The sequence below is a fragment of the Aptenodytes forsteri genome, unplaced genomic scaffold, assembly GCF_000699145.1.
Source record: "Aptenodytes forsteri isolate BGI_AS27 unplaced genomic scaffold, ASM69914v1 Scaffold217, whole genome shotgun sequence".
Taxonomy (NCBI): Eukaryota; Metazoa; Chordata; class Aves; order Sphenisciformes; family Spheniscidae; genus Aptenodytes; species Aptenodytes forsteri.
Window position 1 is genome coordinate 4,234,425 of NW_008796222.1, and position 16,227 is coordinate 4,250,651.

At 35.5% G+C, this 16,227-nt stretch overlaps 1 protein-coding gene across 1 annotated transcript in view; it reads left to right on the plus strand.

Moving 5' to 3' along the window:
• Nucleotides 1-14,565, plus strand: part of GOPC (golgi associated PDZ and coiled-coil motif containing) — a 22,405-nt gene extending 7,840 nt beyond the window's left edge. The window contains exons 2-9 of the mRNA XM_009289186.1: nt 731-895; nt 3,450-3,473; nt 7,103-7,278; nt 7,561-7,726; nt 9,015-9,110; nt 9,906-10,070; nt 10,755-10,935; nt 11,454-14,565. Coding sequence (XP_009287461.1) covers nt 731-895; nt 3,450-3,473; nt 7,103-7,278; nt 7,561-7,726; nt 9,015-9,110; nt 9,906-10,070; nt 10,755-10,935; nt 11,454-11,572 — 1,092 coding nt within the window. The 3' untranslated portion in view covers nt 11,573-14,565. The remainder of the gene's footprint in view (nt 1-730; nt 896-3,449; nt 3,474-7,102; nt 7,279-7,560; nt 7,727-9,014; nt 9,111-9,905; nt 10,071-10,754; nt 10,936-11,453) is intronic.
• The last annotated feature ends 1,662 nt before the right edge of the window (nt 14,566-16,227 follow it).

Sequence of the window (16,227 nt, forward strand, 5' to 3'; positions counted from 1 at the left end):
ATATATAAAAATATTTATCTTATAAAATGCTACTTGAACTTAAGGATAACAAGTAACCTGGTAAACATGTTTATTCCAGATATACATACTACATGTAAACTATATTTAAAATGTTTCAAATCCACTTTTTTAAGAGTTAATAACTATTCCTGGTTTTCTGCAAATGCATTTTAAGGGCACGTTAATTCATGGCTTCTGGTTTGCCCACCTCATTGACTATTTCAGTTAAGCTGTTGATAACAGACCAATTGTAAATTGGGTTATTTGATTTCAGCATTGCATTAATAATTGTCATTTTACTTTGATCAATATTTTTTTTATAAGATTTAATAACTTTAAAGTTTTAAATTGTGTTTACATTGCTATGGTTGTAATAGCAATGTCCTATCTAGGTTTAATGCCATTGCCCTGTTTTGCAGTGGACATCAGCATCACATGCCATTGTCTGCATGAGGAAAAACCCAGCTACTGTTACTTTCAGCTGTATGGTTGTTTGACGCTGGGTCTGTGGATGAATGAATTTTTGGTGGCAGTTGGGGAGTAGAAAAGCCTGCAACTTAAGCAAAAGTGCTTAAGTTGGGCTACAGAGGAACTTGTGACAGCATGTACTCTTATCTATATTACATCGTGTATAGCATATATGTACCAGCAAATGATGTATCTGTATCAGAGTTCTGATGAGCCCATTTAATCATTGCTCTAATTACTATGATGGATTATATCTTCACAGGCACAGTTAGTTGATCTGAAGTCTGAACTGACAGAAACGCAGGCAGAGAAAGCAGTATTGGAAAAGGAAGTGCATGATCAGCTTTTGCAACTCCATGCTGTTCAACTTCAGCTACATGCCAAAACTGGTCAGAGTGTTGATTCTGGGGCTATTAAGGCAAAACTGGTGAGTATGGTGGCTTGAATGGAGGATTATATTATACTTTTCCTTTTCCTGGCTGAAGTTCTTCTTTGGAAGGTGCGAATAAGCTGGGTACAAATTTTCACTTAAAAATGTTAGAGAGAGTTAACTTTTTCTTTTTTAAATAATGTTTGTGGTTGGTTGTTAGCAACCATTAAAAATAACATAAATAACATCAGAATGATGAATAAGAATTTAAGAAGTTGTTTTTACATAAACTGTTTTTTAGTGGTTTCTTAAAGTAGAATAAGAAAATATTTTGGTGGTTTATAAAGCTTTTCTGGAGACAGAAGTTGAAAAAGACAATAGCTTCTAATATACAAATTACAACCAAATCTTCACGTATCTTAAAAAAGCCTAAAGTGAAGTAAGTCTATTGTTTTTATTGTAGTTATACTCTGATAAGAGTAAGAATGGGGTTGTTTTGCCATACAGAGAGAGGGTAGATGGCATCACAGTCCTCTCTCTGTTGTCGTTCTTTCTCTTTAAGAATGCTGCAGATGCATCTATGGTGCTATCCGTTGCTACATGCAGCAGACTATCATAAAAGAACTCAGTAAACCACTGATAATTTTGTACGATATGTTTTTTAGAAACTTAGACCTTTACAAAGCCCACCAAAAGTTAACAACAATTAATCTGTGCAATTAGCTGGCATTGACTGATAACCAGAGTGTAGTCTGCCTTGTTACTAGCCACAGCACAGATTCAGGCTCTAATACTGAGACATTGAAAATTAGGAAAGTAAAGAAATGTTGTATAGATTGTGGTTTCTAAATGTTGGCATAAATCAAAGTCTAGCACTCTGGCTGTTTTTAAAATTGCTTCACAGGTTGGTTGTGAGGACCTAGTCCCAAGATATGTGGAACATTAGTCTCCTCTGCTCTTTTGTCCTGTTAATTAATGTATAATAAAACATAGTAATAGGCTATAAGGCTTAAAGGCTCTCTGGGCTAATCACTGAATAACAGGAGTAACCCAAGTTCTTCCTGTTTCAGATCCAAAAGCTGTAATTGAATTAGAGCTATGTTCCTAGGTCTACATACTTGCATATTCAGTATAAGAGTAACATTTTCTGGATTGTCTGCACATAATTTATTCTGTATTGAATTATAGCTTAAGCATGATTAAGTTTCTTCAGAGCTGTTAATAATTTCTATGGCCTGTAAATAAGCATTAGTTAAATGTCACCAGCATTTTGTAAGTGTTAGGCTGCAGGTTTACACGTAGCAAATTTTTTAAGCCAACACATCACTGTGAGTGATTTCAGTCTCTAAATTTTATTAGTGAGGCTTAACTTCTGAGTGACATAGAGAGTAATGCTTTTAACCTTTTTGTTTCTCCTTACCTTGTTATAAACAATTTCTAAAGATATATTAAATCTCCATGCTATTGACAGCAGTCTTCTTCCCACAGGTAACAATAAATACATTTTACTTGCATTGTTTTGGATTTTATCTCTGTTGAAATTGAACTTATTAACAGCCTAGACTGATACTCTCTTCTTAATTCCAGTTAGTTCCTCCTTTTTTATAAACATGAGGGCTAATCTTTTGAGTTTGCTTTACTTTGCCATTAGGGATTTCATAGTTCTAATGGAGAGAAACTCACTTTTAACCTGTTCTAGATACAGAAAGCTATAAAGGTCCGGGCAGCTAGAACAAGCAAAACTGAAGCTGCTTAAATGACAAAAAAATGCCAAGTTTGAGTTTTAGGTAAATAAAAACTGTGGTGCTGAACTTCCGGCAGTCAGAAAGCCTCTGAGGGAAAAGAGGGACTGTGTCAACAGAATATGCGATGGGGAAATAAAGTTCTGTACTACTGAACTTCCTGCTTTCTTTGTTAACGACAACCACTCTTCTTTTGTATGTAGACTCAGCATAAATGTATACCCTGCAAACTGTAAAATTGTACGTAGTGCTGAACTAAGACATTTTTAAATGTTTCAAATTGCTAAGCAATTGATAACATCATGTAGTTTAGGCTGAATCCCTCTTTAGGAGTGGTGTATCTGCTTAGTCCAGGCATAATAACTCTTTCTTTGTAAGAGTATGAAGTTGCCTAGTGGAATTTTTTTTCTTGAGTTTTGCAGTTGATATATCTTTCTTGCTATGTCTCCCTGTCCTTTACGTCCCTCTTGTAATACATATTTTATTCTTTCTGAAAGGAAAAAAATCTGTAATCTGTATAACAGATGTTATATTACAGAATATATTTTCTATGATACTTTCAAAACTGCTTTCATGCATTTCACATTATCTTGCTATTCTTTAGAGATTCTTGGTATTTTAGGAGAAAGTATTGTTTTCAATACTACAATAAGGTTAAAATATTTCGTAAGATTTTTAAAAACTTTCACTGCAAAATACCAAAATTGCTGCTAAGTACAATAGCAATGTGCTTGTTCTTTATGTCTTCTAATGAAATATACAATCTGCTGGTAAATTTCTTTTGGAATAAGTCATTTATGTTGTTACATTTTCTTGAAGTTCCTATTGCCTGTTTCTCTAATTATGGAACTCTTTTCTTCTGTCTTAAGTCTGTCCTTTCTGTGGATGAAATGGTAAGTATGCTGATTGCCTTTTTTTTAATGTTTAAGCAGTGCTTTTGTTTTGTGCAACAACTTCTATATGTTGGCCTCAGAAACTGGCAAAACAGATCTGGCTTTTTCCTTCTTCCTGTCTGTTGGCAAGATGCTGTGTAAAGAATTTTCTTTGCATATTAGTTTTCCTTTTCTAGTTTTGGTGCCCTCTTTCCTAAGTCTGTGTGTGTTTTATTTGTTTTTGTTACAGCTGATTTGGGGTGATACCTGACAACTTGACATTCTGAAAGATTGTTCTGGCAATATCTCAAAAATTTTGAAGGTGTTACACAACTTCTAAAGCATAAACACTGTAATCATCTATCAGTGTAATATTAAGTATTTTATATACGGTATTTTTTAAAAAAATCCTGTCAACTTTTCCTTGTTTTCCCTTTTCTCAGTTCTTTTTATGGGCATGATTTAATATGATTTACTGTCTTGTGTAACAGCCCAAAGCATATAAACTCAATAATACATAGATAAGAAGAAAAAGTGATGCAAAGTTAACTTTTAATTTTTTGGTCTTTCACGGTGCTAGACCTGAAAGGTTTTTAAACAGCTTTTCCACTTTTATTATTTTATATGCCTCATTATCATTGCCCCATATTTGCTCTTTGAAAAGCCACAGGATAGCTGGTAACTGTAAGCTTTGATCTTCAACACTGCAGTTGCATTTTTGGTTTGGTGTTTTTTTTATATTACCAACAGAAAATATAGGGGTTTTTTTCTGTTTTGCAGAACTTATGCAATACTATGAACACCAGAAAGCATGAAATGATTCTGTAACTTCCTCAATTCTTTTTTTAAAGATTTTTGGAGACTTATCGCATCTCATGACAGTTGATCAAAAAAAGACATGTTCTTTCAGTATATTTCAGATATTCTGTATTGCAAACCTTTGATTTTTCTTCGTGGTGACCAATTGGAGACAGTCCGGAGTAGCATTAAGAATGGCTTCTGGGTGGATTTTTCCACCTCGGTCATAGAGTAATAGTCATAGTAATGGTAAAAATAGGAAAAAAACAATTCTATGGGATTACATTGTTCCTCATATTTTAGGTATAACATTTAAAATGCATGACTAAAAGTGATTCCACTTAGAAATACAATATTTGACTTTCTGCTTAAATTTAATTTAAATGATTAATCAAATTCAGAGAAAATAAATGGAAAATTTCAGTCTTGATGAGAGTTTTTAAGCTGGCTACTTCGTATAAATACATGGAATTTGCTAGGGTAAGCAAATATCTTGCATCACTTTAGCAATTCACTTTACTGGGGGAGGTTGGAATTCTTCTCCCAAGGTGAGGGAGGAAGGAATACATCAAGGAATTCGTACATCTCTAAAGCTTTTTTCTGAATAGAAAACAGGACTGGTACATTCTAACAAATTATTGGCAGAGATATTACGAATTTTTAGTTTATGACTTTTTATTCAGTAAATAAATCATAAAAATATCCAGTGAGGAAGAAAATGGAGGTTTGGGTGTGAATAATGTACCTTCATATGTCTGGTAAATTCTAGTGTTTGTCTTTTTATATTTGTCAAATAAAGATGTTCTAAAAGTGAGTACATACACAAACAGGGGGCCTATACTATTTAGAGCAATATTGGCAATACGTAGATAGCAAACATAGGTGTTACAGGAACACTGTACCTGTATACGGACTCTCCAGCTACTGTTCAAACGAGTGTTATGTCTGAACTGTGACCCTTCTTACAGCTAAAGTGTGTGGCACAGGCCACACAGCGTGTTGGCACTGTTGAATTCTTGTGATTGCCCTTTGGCTACTGGGAGTAGATGTGAATTAAAATAGCCCAAGACCATCATAATAATAGAGAGAATTGATATAATTTTAGAAACTCTTATTCTTCAAATGTAGATTAGTCACAAAATTCTTGGCTTAGGAGTGATCCTGCAGTTCAGAAAGAGATTTGTTGAAGAGTCATCTCTCAAGATAGCCCCCAACTCAAAGGCCGGAGACCAGAAGAGGCTTTGTGTGACAGGCTTTCTAACATGCCTGTGGAGTCAAACCTGATCTGATACTGGGTCAATATGGGAATTACAGGAAGTGAAATGCCAGCGATTTCAAGCAATCGTGCCACTCCTCCTCAGCAGCGTGCTAGGCAATTCGTGGCCAATATGTATATACCTGTAACGTACTCCATTCATTTAACCTGATACAAATACTTAACAGATGAGGGAGATAGTAGAGTCCATCAAGTTCAGAGTTGTCTTTCTGGCAAATAGCTAAAAATGCCTACATATACCTCTGTTTGGAAGGACCAACCTTGCCTAATATCTCAAATGTGGTAGTATCAGCCATATTCACAGTTTTATATCCAGGCTTTTGGAATAGTGAATAAGCATATTCACAATTTGATAACAGATTTGTCTTGCCAGTTCTGTAAAATTCTGTTTCTGTCCTATCGCTTCTTTAGTAGCACCTCCTGGTTTTATTTGTTTAATAATGTAATTGGTACAAGTACCAAGAACACTTCTAAGGTACTCTAAATGTCTTCAGAAACGTGTTATGGTGAACTTAGTTTTTATTGCTATTTCAGTTGACAGACATTTTTAAAAGGGACAGTAATAGTTCCTGTCTCTCTACTGTTTTCCTGGTTTGCGGTGGGGTTTTTTCCCCACTTTGTAGAAGGGATATAAAAAAAGATATCAAATATACAAGTAATGAAATGTTCTCTTCTTAAAGTAGATTTTGTAGAATAGCAATCTGAGTTGAGCATAGTAATTCCTTTGACTCCAGGTACCCAGGACTCTGGGTATTAAAAAATGACTATGCATTTTCTGTACATTTGAGATGGACCACTATGGAAGTAATTTGTATTTCCGTAATTCCTTTTTCATGGGGGGGAGGGGGGGCAGGAAGGTACATTTCTCAGAGTGGTTTTAGTTTGGATTTTTTTTTTTTTTAACAAAGCTATTTTGCACTAACTTCTCTTAAGTTTTGTCAGGGTAGGCATCTTCATGTGTCAAATCTCTGGCTTTATTTTTGTGGTCTTCAGGGTCTGATTTGGAAATGTTCTTGGCTGGACATTTCTTGGTTGTTTGCATGAAAATAATTGTCATTTTAAGGATATACAGACTTAAAGAACATTTTCCTTGGCATCTGGTCATATTAGGAATTGTATTAAAATAGTTAAAGAATATTATCAAATTGAAATACTTAATGATTTTCATTTTTAAAATAATCTTCTCCTCTCATTGTATGAATCTTCCATTTGAACACAGGAAAAAGTAAGGACGATATTTAGGCTACTTAAGTTTTGTCACCTGTGGGTGACAGGGAGAAGCGCTGTTGCTAGTTTCAGTCCTTAGACTTTGAACCAGTATATGCATTGTGTGCTAAGGAGTTGTAAGCTGGACAAAAATCATGTCAGGAGCACAAAGCTGAATGCAAGGCTTCCTTTCCCCAGAGGGGAGTATGCAAACCACTAGCTGCAGCGCCAGAGTCCCTGCTTTCATTTTTTTCCTGCATATGCATGTCCTGTACACAGGAGAGTTACTTCACATTGTGTGTGCAGAAACAGTAAGTGCTCTTCCATTATTAACTTTGATGAAAGCTTTCAACTTTTTTTTTTTTTTAAGGAGAGAGAACTTGAAGCTAACAAGAAAGAAAAAGTGAAAGAAGCTCAGCTGGAAGCTGAGGTGAAGTTGCTGAGAAAGGAAAATGAAGCTCTTCGTCGACATATAGCTGTGCTTCAGGCTGAGGTTTATGGAGCAAGATTGGCAGCCAAGTATTTAGATAAGGAGCTAGCTGGAAGGTATATAAAGTCAATCCGTGTCCCTTAGTACGAGATGTTTGTTGTTGTTTTCTTCCTTTGTGTCCCCAGAGGCAGGTCTGAAGTTAAGACTAAGTAGGAAAAGTCTCACATTTGCAGTTAATTGAACAAAAGGAAGAAACAAAAAATCCCCCCAGTTACTGCACTTGCACTAGTTGTTGCGTGACTGTGTGCTGTAGCCAGATGAAGTGTATGAGTTGTACAGTGCATTGATTTTTCAGTTGTAATATAGCATGTTGTTTCACTTTCTTTGTCATTATGTAGGGTCCAGCAGATTCAGTTACTGGGCCGAGATATGAAGGGACCTGCTCATGACAAGCTCTGGAATCAGCTTGAAGCAGAAATACACCTTCACCGTCACAAAACCGTTATTAGAGCTTGTCGAGGTCGGAATGATCTAAAACGACCAATGCAAGTACCACCAGGACATGTAAGTTGAAAGAATGAGCCATTCCTCCATAATTTCAATCATTTCTGGAAAATAGATATGAGTTATTTCTTCATTTTTGTGATTGTTTTCACTTCGATATTGTGTTCTTTCAAATGTATATATTTCAAAAATATGTATATATGTAAATGTATATATTTCAAAATATATAATTCTTGGGTATGCTGAAGGACAGTTCCATGCTGAGTAGCATGTCCCCATAAATGACCATGAAAGATGATACAATTCCTTTGACTTACCTAGGAACACTCAGTCCTTTTAGAAAACTGAGCCTCTGCTATGTGTGTGTATAAATATGAATTTAACAGCATAATTTTGTTACCTAGGTTTCAAAATGTGGAGCTAACTTATTTACAAAAAACAAGAAGAATAACATTTTTAGGATTAGATTGAACTGAAATTATTTTTTGAAATTTTTTTAAAGTCCAGATAAACTGATACTCTGTGAAATAATTGTGGGGTTTTTTTTCCTCCAAAAGGTACTTTTTAAATTAAAACCTTTAAGGCATTTTACTGTGGGTAGCCTTGGTAGAACTCACCCAGCTTGGCACATGACCTGTTAATCACCCCAGTGTTCAGTGCATAAACCCAAACATTTTCAGGAAAGTGCTTTACTTTGATCTGTTCTAAATACCTTAGTTGGTCAGGTGGGTCTTACTGCTTATGTTGCTAATTGTGTGTAAAATATTAGTGGACAAATATGTGTATGTGTTATTTTAAGGGTATTCATAATGGCAACAGTGGCTTAACAAAAGCAAAATAAAAACCTTGATTTATTTAGTCTCTCTTTTAGTTTTGAGTTGAATGGCTTTTGGTGTGGTTTGTTTTTATTACAATAAAAATAAACTTGAGTAAGCAACCTCTTCCTTGAAACTGTATTACATCGTCTTCTATCATTTGATTAGTTTTAAATTGCAGTTTACGTCTCATAACTTTTCAGCAGTGATCAGCATTCCTTCGTGTAGTCCCTTATATTTTTAATATGTGTCTGATTTCCTTCTTTTGAAGTTAAGTTCTGTGTTGTGCATCACTCAGCACTGAAATATTTGAAATAACTATTCTCTTCAGGAGTGCATAGTGAGGAATCTTTTCTGATTTCATACCCTGTCTGTATAGGGGCACTGTAAGTTTGTCCTGCCTGGAGCTAGTCTTAAAATTCTGTTGCTGGTATACTGCCTGTATACAATTGAAAAAAACCAAAATGCAGAAATGCATCACTTCCTGGTTCACACATTTATATTTATGCTATGTTTGTTTTTTATCAAACTAGGATCCCGATGCCTTAAAGAAGAGTCAAGGTGTTGGTCCAATCAGAAAAGTTTTGCTAGTTAAAGAAGACCATGAAGGACTAGGAATTTCAATCACAGTAAATACTTGCATTTATTTTCCATGACACAGAAGAAGCAATTTAAATTTGTATTTGTACTTCTGTAAAATATGCACATCAGTGAATGTATTGTTAGAACATACGAAAAAAAGCATACGCAAATCCATAGGTATGGGCATAGAACTTGAATGCTCACGTTGATAGATTAGGAAATAGATAACTGCTACTTCATGTAAAACTTATGATTTCAACTTAGGTTTAGGGTGTAGGCACTTTAGCAGATTAGCCAGTGGTGAATTTTAGGTGTGGTAAGTCTGTAGAAGAACAGAAACAATCTTGAGAACTAACTTCCAAAGCTTAGCTGTTGTGATTGTAACTTTTTTTTAAAGTATCGATATTGGCATCTCACACCTAATAAAAGCTGTATTAACTTTTTACAACAAATTTTGAAAATTCTCACTATTGTACTTTTATTCTAAATATGAATATTGTTTCTTCCAAGTCAATATAGTGCCTAATACGCTTTTTTTAATGAAGTTTTGACGTTGTCTCATCAGCTTGTATATGATTTTATACTTTTATTATTATTCAGAATTGTCTCCTTTGACTCTTTGAATATATATTTGAGATTTGTCCCTTCTTTCATGTGGAGAAGAATTAAGGGAAGCATCTCACGCATTCTTCTTAAGCATTGTTTTTGTCTGAAGCATGCTTTCTAATTTTCTGTAATAAAAGTTGAAATAAGCACTTAGAGAGCAACTACCAGAATGTTGATTTTATGCTAATGGACATCTCAGTTAATTAAAATCTACTTTTTTTTGTTGTTTTGTATAGGGTGGGAAGGAGCATGGTGTTCCAATACTGATCTCTGAAATCCATCCTGGACAACCTGCTGATCGATGTGGAGGACTGCATGTTGGTGATGCTATTCTGGCAGTAAATGGAGTTAATCTGAGAGATGCAAAACATAAAGAAGCTGTAACTATTCTTTCCCAACAGGTCAGTTGGGACCTGTTATCCATAGGCACATTTAGGTGCTTCCTGTGTTCTGCCTATTGAATTACCTTGAATTTTAATGTTTTCTGTTAAGCACAGTGTTATGCTAAGCTACAGTGATACCTGAAGCTGTATCACCTTACGCTTAATCCTCTTACGTCGTGCAATTTAAGGAGAAAAATGCTGGGTCAGTACTGGTTCAGTTAAATCCATGTATTGTCTAATGATTCTAGAGTAAGGCTGGTGGAAATCAGCTTGTTGCATTGCCCCACAGAAATAATTATTTAGTGACATACGTTTTATTCTTTTATGACTGGACAGCTCCAGCCAAACAATGTTTCTCATATGCTTTGTGGTCTAGAATCTTCTTCCTGCCTTGCTTCCCATTTTCAGACAGTTAACAGGTGCACTTAATTTATCAGAAAACTTACTCATTAGAAGTCACTGTTTGAAATGTATTGGCACAAAACTAAGAAATTCAGGTAACTTTGGTAAATCTTAGCTATAGAGCTGTACTTCTTTAGTCAGTAAAAACTTAATTCAGGTACATATCCAAAATATTCAACACAACTGTAAATGTGTTCACAACAGTAAAATGTATTTGTTTTAGTAACCTAGCTCATCTCGGTAATCCTATTACATAGCTGTGCAGTAGTAAGTAAATTTGTAATTTTCCTTGCATTTTAGAGAGGCGAGATTGAATTTGAAGTAGTGTATGTTGCTCCAGAAGTTGATTCGGATGATGAAAATGTAGAATATGAGGATGAGAGTGGACACCGTTATCGTTTATATCTTGATGAATTGGAAGAAGGTGCAAACTCAAGTTCTAATAGAAAAGATGCAAATGTGGATGTCAAACCCTCACAAGGTAAACCTTCTAAAATGTGTTTACATGAGTTTAATTCTGAAGTCTCAATATGCAAAGCAATTTCTGGAAAACACTGTTTTTATATTCATTGTAAAATTAATCTACTGTTAATTCAATTAACCTACTAGTAGGCTGTCAGCTCTTTTGGTTAGTCCCTCACTTATTGGCCTGGTTTACTTAGATACAACTGAATTAATTTGTGGGGGTTTTTTTTGTGATCGCCTTTTCCCAAAGGTTGAAATTCAAATTTATTCTTATCTTTTCCTGACTCTGGTCTAGGAGTAGTTAATTCCCCTTAACACTTTATGTTGTTGGCTTCTTCAGATATATTATTTTAGATCAGAGAGATATAGAAACAGTTCCTGTTTTCCTGTCATACTATGTTCTGCTAAAAGCCTATTAGCTCTTATTTTAGTAGTCATTTCAGCACACTTTCCAGTTTCTGAAATAAGGCTTACTGATCTGTCCTTCCCAAGATTACTTCTCTTCCTTAAATAAAATTTCTTTTTAACTTGCAGTGTTTGGTAAGAAACCAAGTATTGATGGACATGAAAATGGAGACCTGGGGAACTCAGTTGAAGCTCCGTTAGAAGACACTGCACCCAAATTAGCCCGTTCTGCTGAGTCTTTATCCTAAAAACAAACAAACAAAATATCAGCTGGACAGATCCCATCTTTGGGAACAATTGATAATCAATATTGACTGCTCCAAGTTGCATATACTAGTGTAGGTTGTAAAAGGATGATTAAATGTCAAAGGGAACTGTATTACTGTTGCCTGGAAAAAAGGCGGTTACCTCAGGGCTTCATTGTGAGCAATTCTAAATGTGGAAAACTGTCTTTTGCGTGACACATAGTAGTTATCTAACACGTGGCATGTGAAATGAATTTTCTTTTAATAATAAGCACCAAAGCATGGGATTTCTAAAAAGGATAACCTCAATACGTTCAACTTCTAATCTCATCGATGTCCCCGAGGAAGTAGAATAAGATGTGGCCAGCTTCATTTTGACCCTTTGATATTTTAAAGGGACAACTGATGTTCGGTTTGGTGTGAAACAAGCTGTAACTCTAAAAGGATGGGGGGGCAATAGTACCATTGCATCCATGAGTTTTGTACTTAGGATTTTTGAACTGTAACTTTTAAAGGAAAGCTTTTTTTTTTTCCCCTGTAAAAGCCAGAGCTTTTATTTGAGCAAAGACCATCAAAACCCAAATAGGACAGTGGTACTTGCTAATCGTGATCCTTCAGCCCATGATCATTTTATGACTGAGATTTTTGGCATTGCTGTTTTAATGACTTCACTGCCAATTGCTCCATTTGAAACTTGCTTCAAAAGTATTTAAACAAAGTATTACGGGGTTTTAAAAGCAAAATTAGTTTTAAAAATACTCACAATTATGTGGGCCCTTTGGTTTTTTTTTTTCTGAGCATCATCAATTTAGCGTTCATTCTTGAATGGATATGGTTACTGCTAATGCAGAGTGGTTTGAGTTGGTCATCATTAGCTTGACCTTATGAAATGCTGAGTGCTTTTGATGGGTACTGAACATACTCATTTCACATTAAAATAACCTTTAAAGAAGTGAAAGTTGAGTGCACAGTACTTTTACGGGAGGTGCTCAGAATCATACGGTGTCTGGCCCTATCTGTGTTATGGCAGTCATATTAACCTATATTTGTCTTACTGTTGAAACAAAATGTTACTCCTTTTGTAAGAGCAGCGTATCTTAAAATAGCTTTTAATTGGTGTACATCTAAAGGCCCACGGCATGGCTACAAAAGGGAATGTTGAGGATGGTTTCTTGGCCAGTTTCTCATACTCCATTTGTAGATCTTCTGGTGAAGTGCAGCACTCTCCACATGCAAGCTCTACATTGTAATCGCGTTTATTATTTGAGCGTGCAATGCCGGCTTTCCTGTTCACTGTTCTGCAGGCTGTTGAACGGTAATGTGAAAAGATAAGATTTTGTACATTGAGAGAGGAACTAATGTGAAAAGACGTCTTTGCAAGTGTTCCTGTGTAGGATGTACATACATCAGAAAAAACCTCAAAGGCCTTTAGAGTAACATCAACTATGTTCTAAATTGTGATGTAGAACACAGTTACTTGTCTCTTCCTAGGAGCACTATATATATGTTTATAGAAGAAGCCTAAAAATGTATATACTTTATTCAAAGATTTTGCTATTTATAAATCCCTTAACTTTGCTATTTACATGATCGTTTTGTGTGTGTGTGCGTGCGCGCATGAGTTCCACTTACTCAGTGGAAGAACATTATTTGGTTCATTTTTTTATAATAGTCCTTGTCATACCGCATTCTGTTGAAGGTTTTTAAAATAGTTAAAGCTGTACAGTTTCCACCAAACGGAAACTAGTATTTAAAAATAAAGCTGTGTGAAGAAGAAACAGGTCCCCAGGCACGTTTCTTTTTCTGAAGCTTCAGAAACTTGAGGGTACATTGGCTATGTGTTAGCAGATAAATCCACTGCCATAACTTTGCATTCAGATTTGTGTTTTTCCCACAGTTACTCAAGCAGAGTGCACTCTGAAACTGTCTGTGGCCTGGACGCTCAATGTCCTCTCTGTCAGAGAGGATAGTTCGAAGCCAAGTAGTGGTCGTCTTGTCTTTGAAAATCACCGCTGTATGAAATCTTGCTGCAGCTGTAAGAAATGAGGCTCGTCCAACTAGTCTAGTAACTTTTAAAAAAGGCATTAAATTTGCTTGTACAGTTTCCTTTTATTTGAGGGAAAGGTGAAATTTTTAATTTATTCGTTCTTCCTTACTTCTTGGCACACCTTATTTTCCACTTAATGCTTTTGATCAGTTTTAGCCTAAAGTGGGAGAACAGAGTTATTTTCCTCACGTTCCTTGTCCACCAGTTTCTCATGATGCTACGCTCTTTTCTTCATCTTCTGGAAGTTGCTGGACCCTTCCTCTGCTCTTACCTTGCCTATTTTTAACCTATATATGAGATCAACAGAAGGAACAATTGCAGAGGAAAATGACTAGTAGTAGACAAATCAGGTAGCAGTAAAGCATCACCAGATTTCCTTCCCTGCAGTTTTTATAATCTTTGTTTAGAAAGCCCTGAATGGGAGGATTTTGTTCAGACACTAGGGTCTGTCTCCATGTACTCCATACTTCCTACCAGCTGATTTAACATACTGGTTTATTGTAGTCATACTGAGATGCTTAGAGATTAATATTTAAACTGAGAAAAGTTTTGCAAGTTGGGATTTCCAGATTCAATAGACAAATGTGTATTCTCCCCTTTGTCAGTAACTGGAAGACTCGGTCCTGCTGATTCCCAGAGGTTGAATGAATTAGACTTGGAAGAACTTCTGAGGAAAGTCACTGTTCAGACTTCATTTTTATTTTTGAAAGTGTAAAACGGTTTACTTGTGTGTGTATATATATTTTTACTTAAAAAAAAATATTCTAAAGAGAATTTTGGGATTTTTTTTTAATAGATAATTCCTTTGCTATTAAAAAAAATCTGCAGTGAGACAATTGTATTTTAAGCTAAAGGTGGACAGTGTTTGTTGGCGTCTGGGACCAATGTTAATTAAGAGCATGTAAGTTAAGGAAAGTGCTTTCTGGCAATAAATTTAACTCTGATCAAAGGCTGTATGTAGTATTTCCTTTGTAGAAGTATATTCTTGGCAGTGAAGAGGGTTTGTATCCGTCTCAATATATGTTAATCCACAGTTGTATCAAACAAAATTCGGGTATTTATTGTATCTGTCCAAACATTATTACATCATGGATTAATCTCATTTCTGTAGCAGATAGAACATTTTGCAAAAATGTACACATCTAGTTAAGCTGAATATAATATATTTTTATTAGCCTGTAAATAAATATACTCTTCTGCATTGCAGTGATTTCTCCACCTAATTCAGACTGGTATTTAATTTTCTTCTGTTTTTACATATAAAATAATCACACCTAACCCTCTGTGTGATCTTTTTCTGTTAAGCATATAGTCCACACCCAGCCATGAACATGAAGCTTGACACTAATCTAGTCTTGGCCAGCAATGGTTAATAGCCAAGTACGTTTTTAAAAAGATAGAGTTATAGGACACGTCTCAAATGTCATTATTTGAGATGCATTTTCTGCTGAATGTTTTTCAGTAAAAGAAAAAAGGAAATATTTGCAGTGTCTGGCTGTATAATAATACCATAAATATTCTGAAGCCTTTGGCTAAGAAGAGCTATAAAGACCCAACCCTGTCAAAGGATTAAGTCATTTTGGTAAAATTGTGGAAACTGCTGGTTTTCTTTTTTCTGTCTTTGCTTGTTTGTCTTCCATGTGTTAGGAATCATAGGTATATTCTGATTTTTCCACTAAAGTTACAAAACACTTACCTTTAAGATATAATTTTTAGTCCTGCTATTAAAGTCTTTTTGTTCAGATTAAGTCTTTGTTTTGTGTTTTAAATTACATTTTTTTAAAAATCGTCTCTCACCTGTACTTGAGTGGTCATCTTGCCCTAAAGCATCAAGTTCACCTGGATGAACAGAGAGCTCAAATGAAAGGTAATGGTATGGTAACTATGGTAGTATAATTATGGTAGTACTTAAGGATTTATTGAGAATGTGTAAGTAGAGAGTAGAAGACTGTGAGGGTAGGAACTGTCTCAATAGACAAGGCTGAGTCACGTTGGATGAAAAGAGGTATAACGCACAATTGGTGAGGGCTAGAACTGCAAGTATTTTTTAGCTCTATAAAATTTTTAGGAGGGTTTAGATATGGGTGACTTCAACAGATGGAAGGAAGAGGGAAAGGAGAGAAAACTTACACTTGGCTGAGCTGTCATAAAACAAGGAGAGGATTAGAGACAGCTATGAATGAAGATGGAAACGGCTAGAAAGAGGAGGGAAAAAAAAAGCGTCAAAAATTCTTTGTCGGCTGGGGTCAAGGAAGATCATTCAAAATTTCTTTGTGTCCCAGTGCCTGACTGAAGGATCTCAGAGGCTGCTCCCAGTGACCACGGTCACTGAATAGTCCTCCGCATTTTTTTCCAGACATGACAGAAGAGAAGAGAAACGCGTCCTGACTCAGGATATGTGTAAGGAGTCCATTTTTGCTGGTTAAAACCTCAGCTCAACGACCTGAAAAGAAAATTACCTAAAATATTTCAAGCTTGCCTTTTGTCCAGAGTGTTTCTTTTCCAATATGATGTGATTTCCAATTCTTCAGAAACTGTGGAAGTTTCACAGTTGGAGGGGAACCCAGGAGCTGAGAAACGGCAAACCTGCTGGCTTTGAAAGAAAAATACT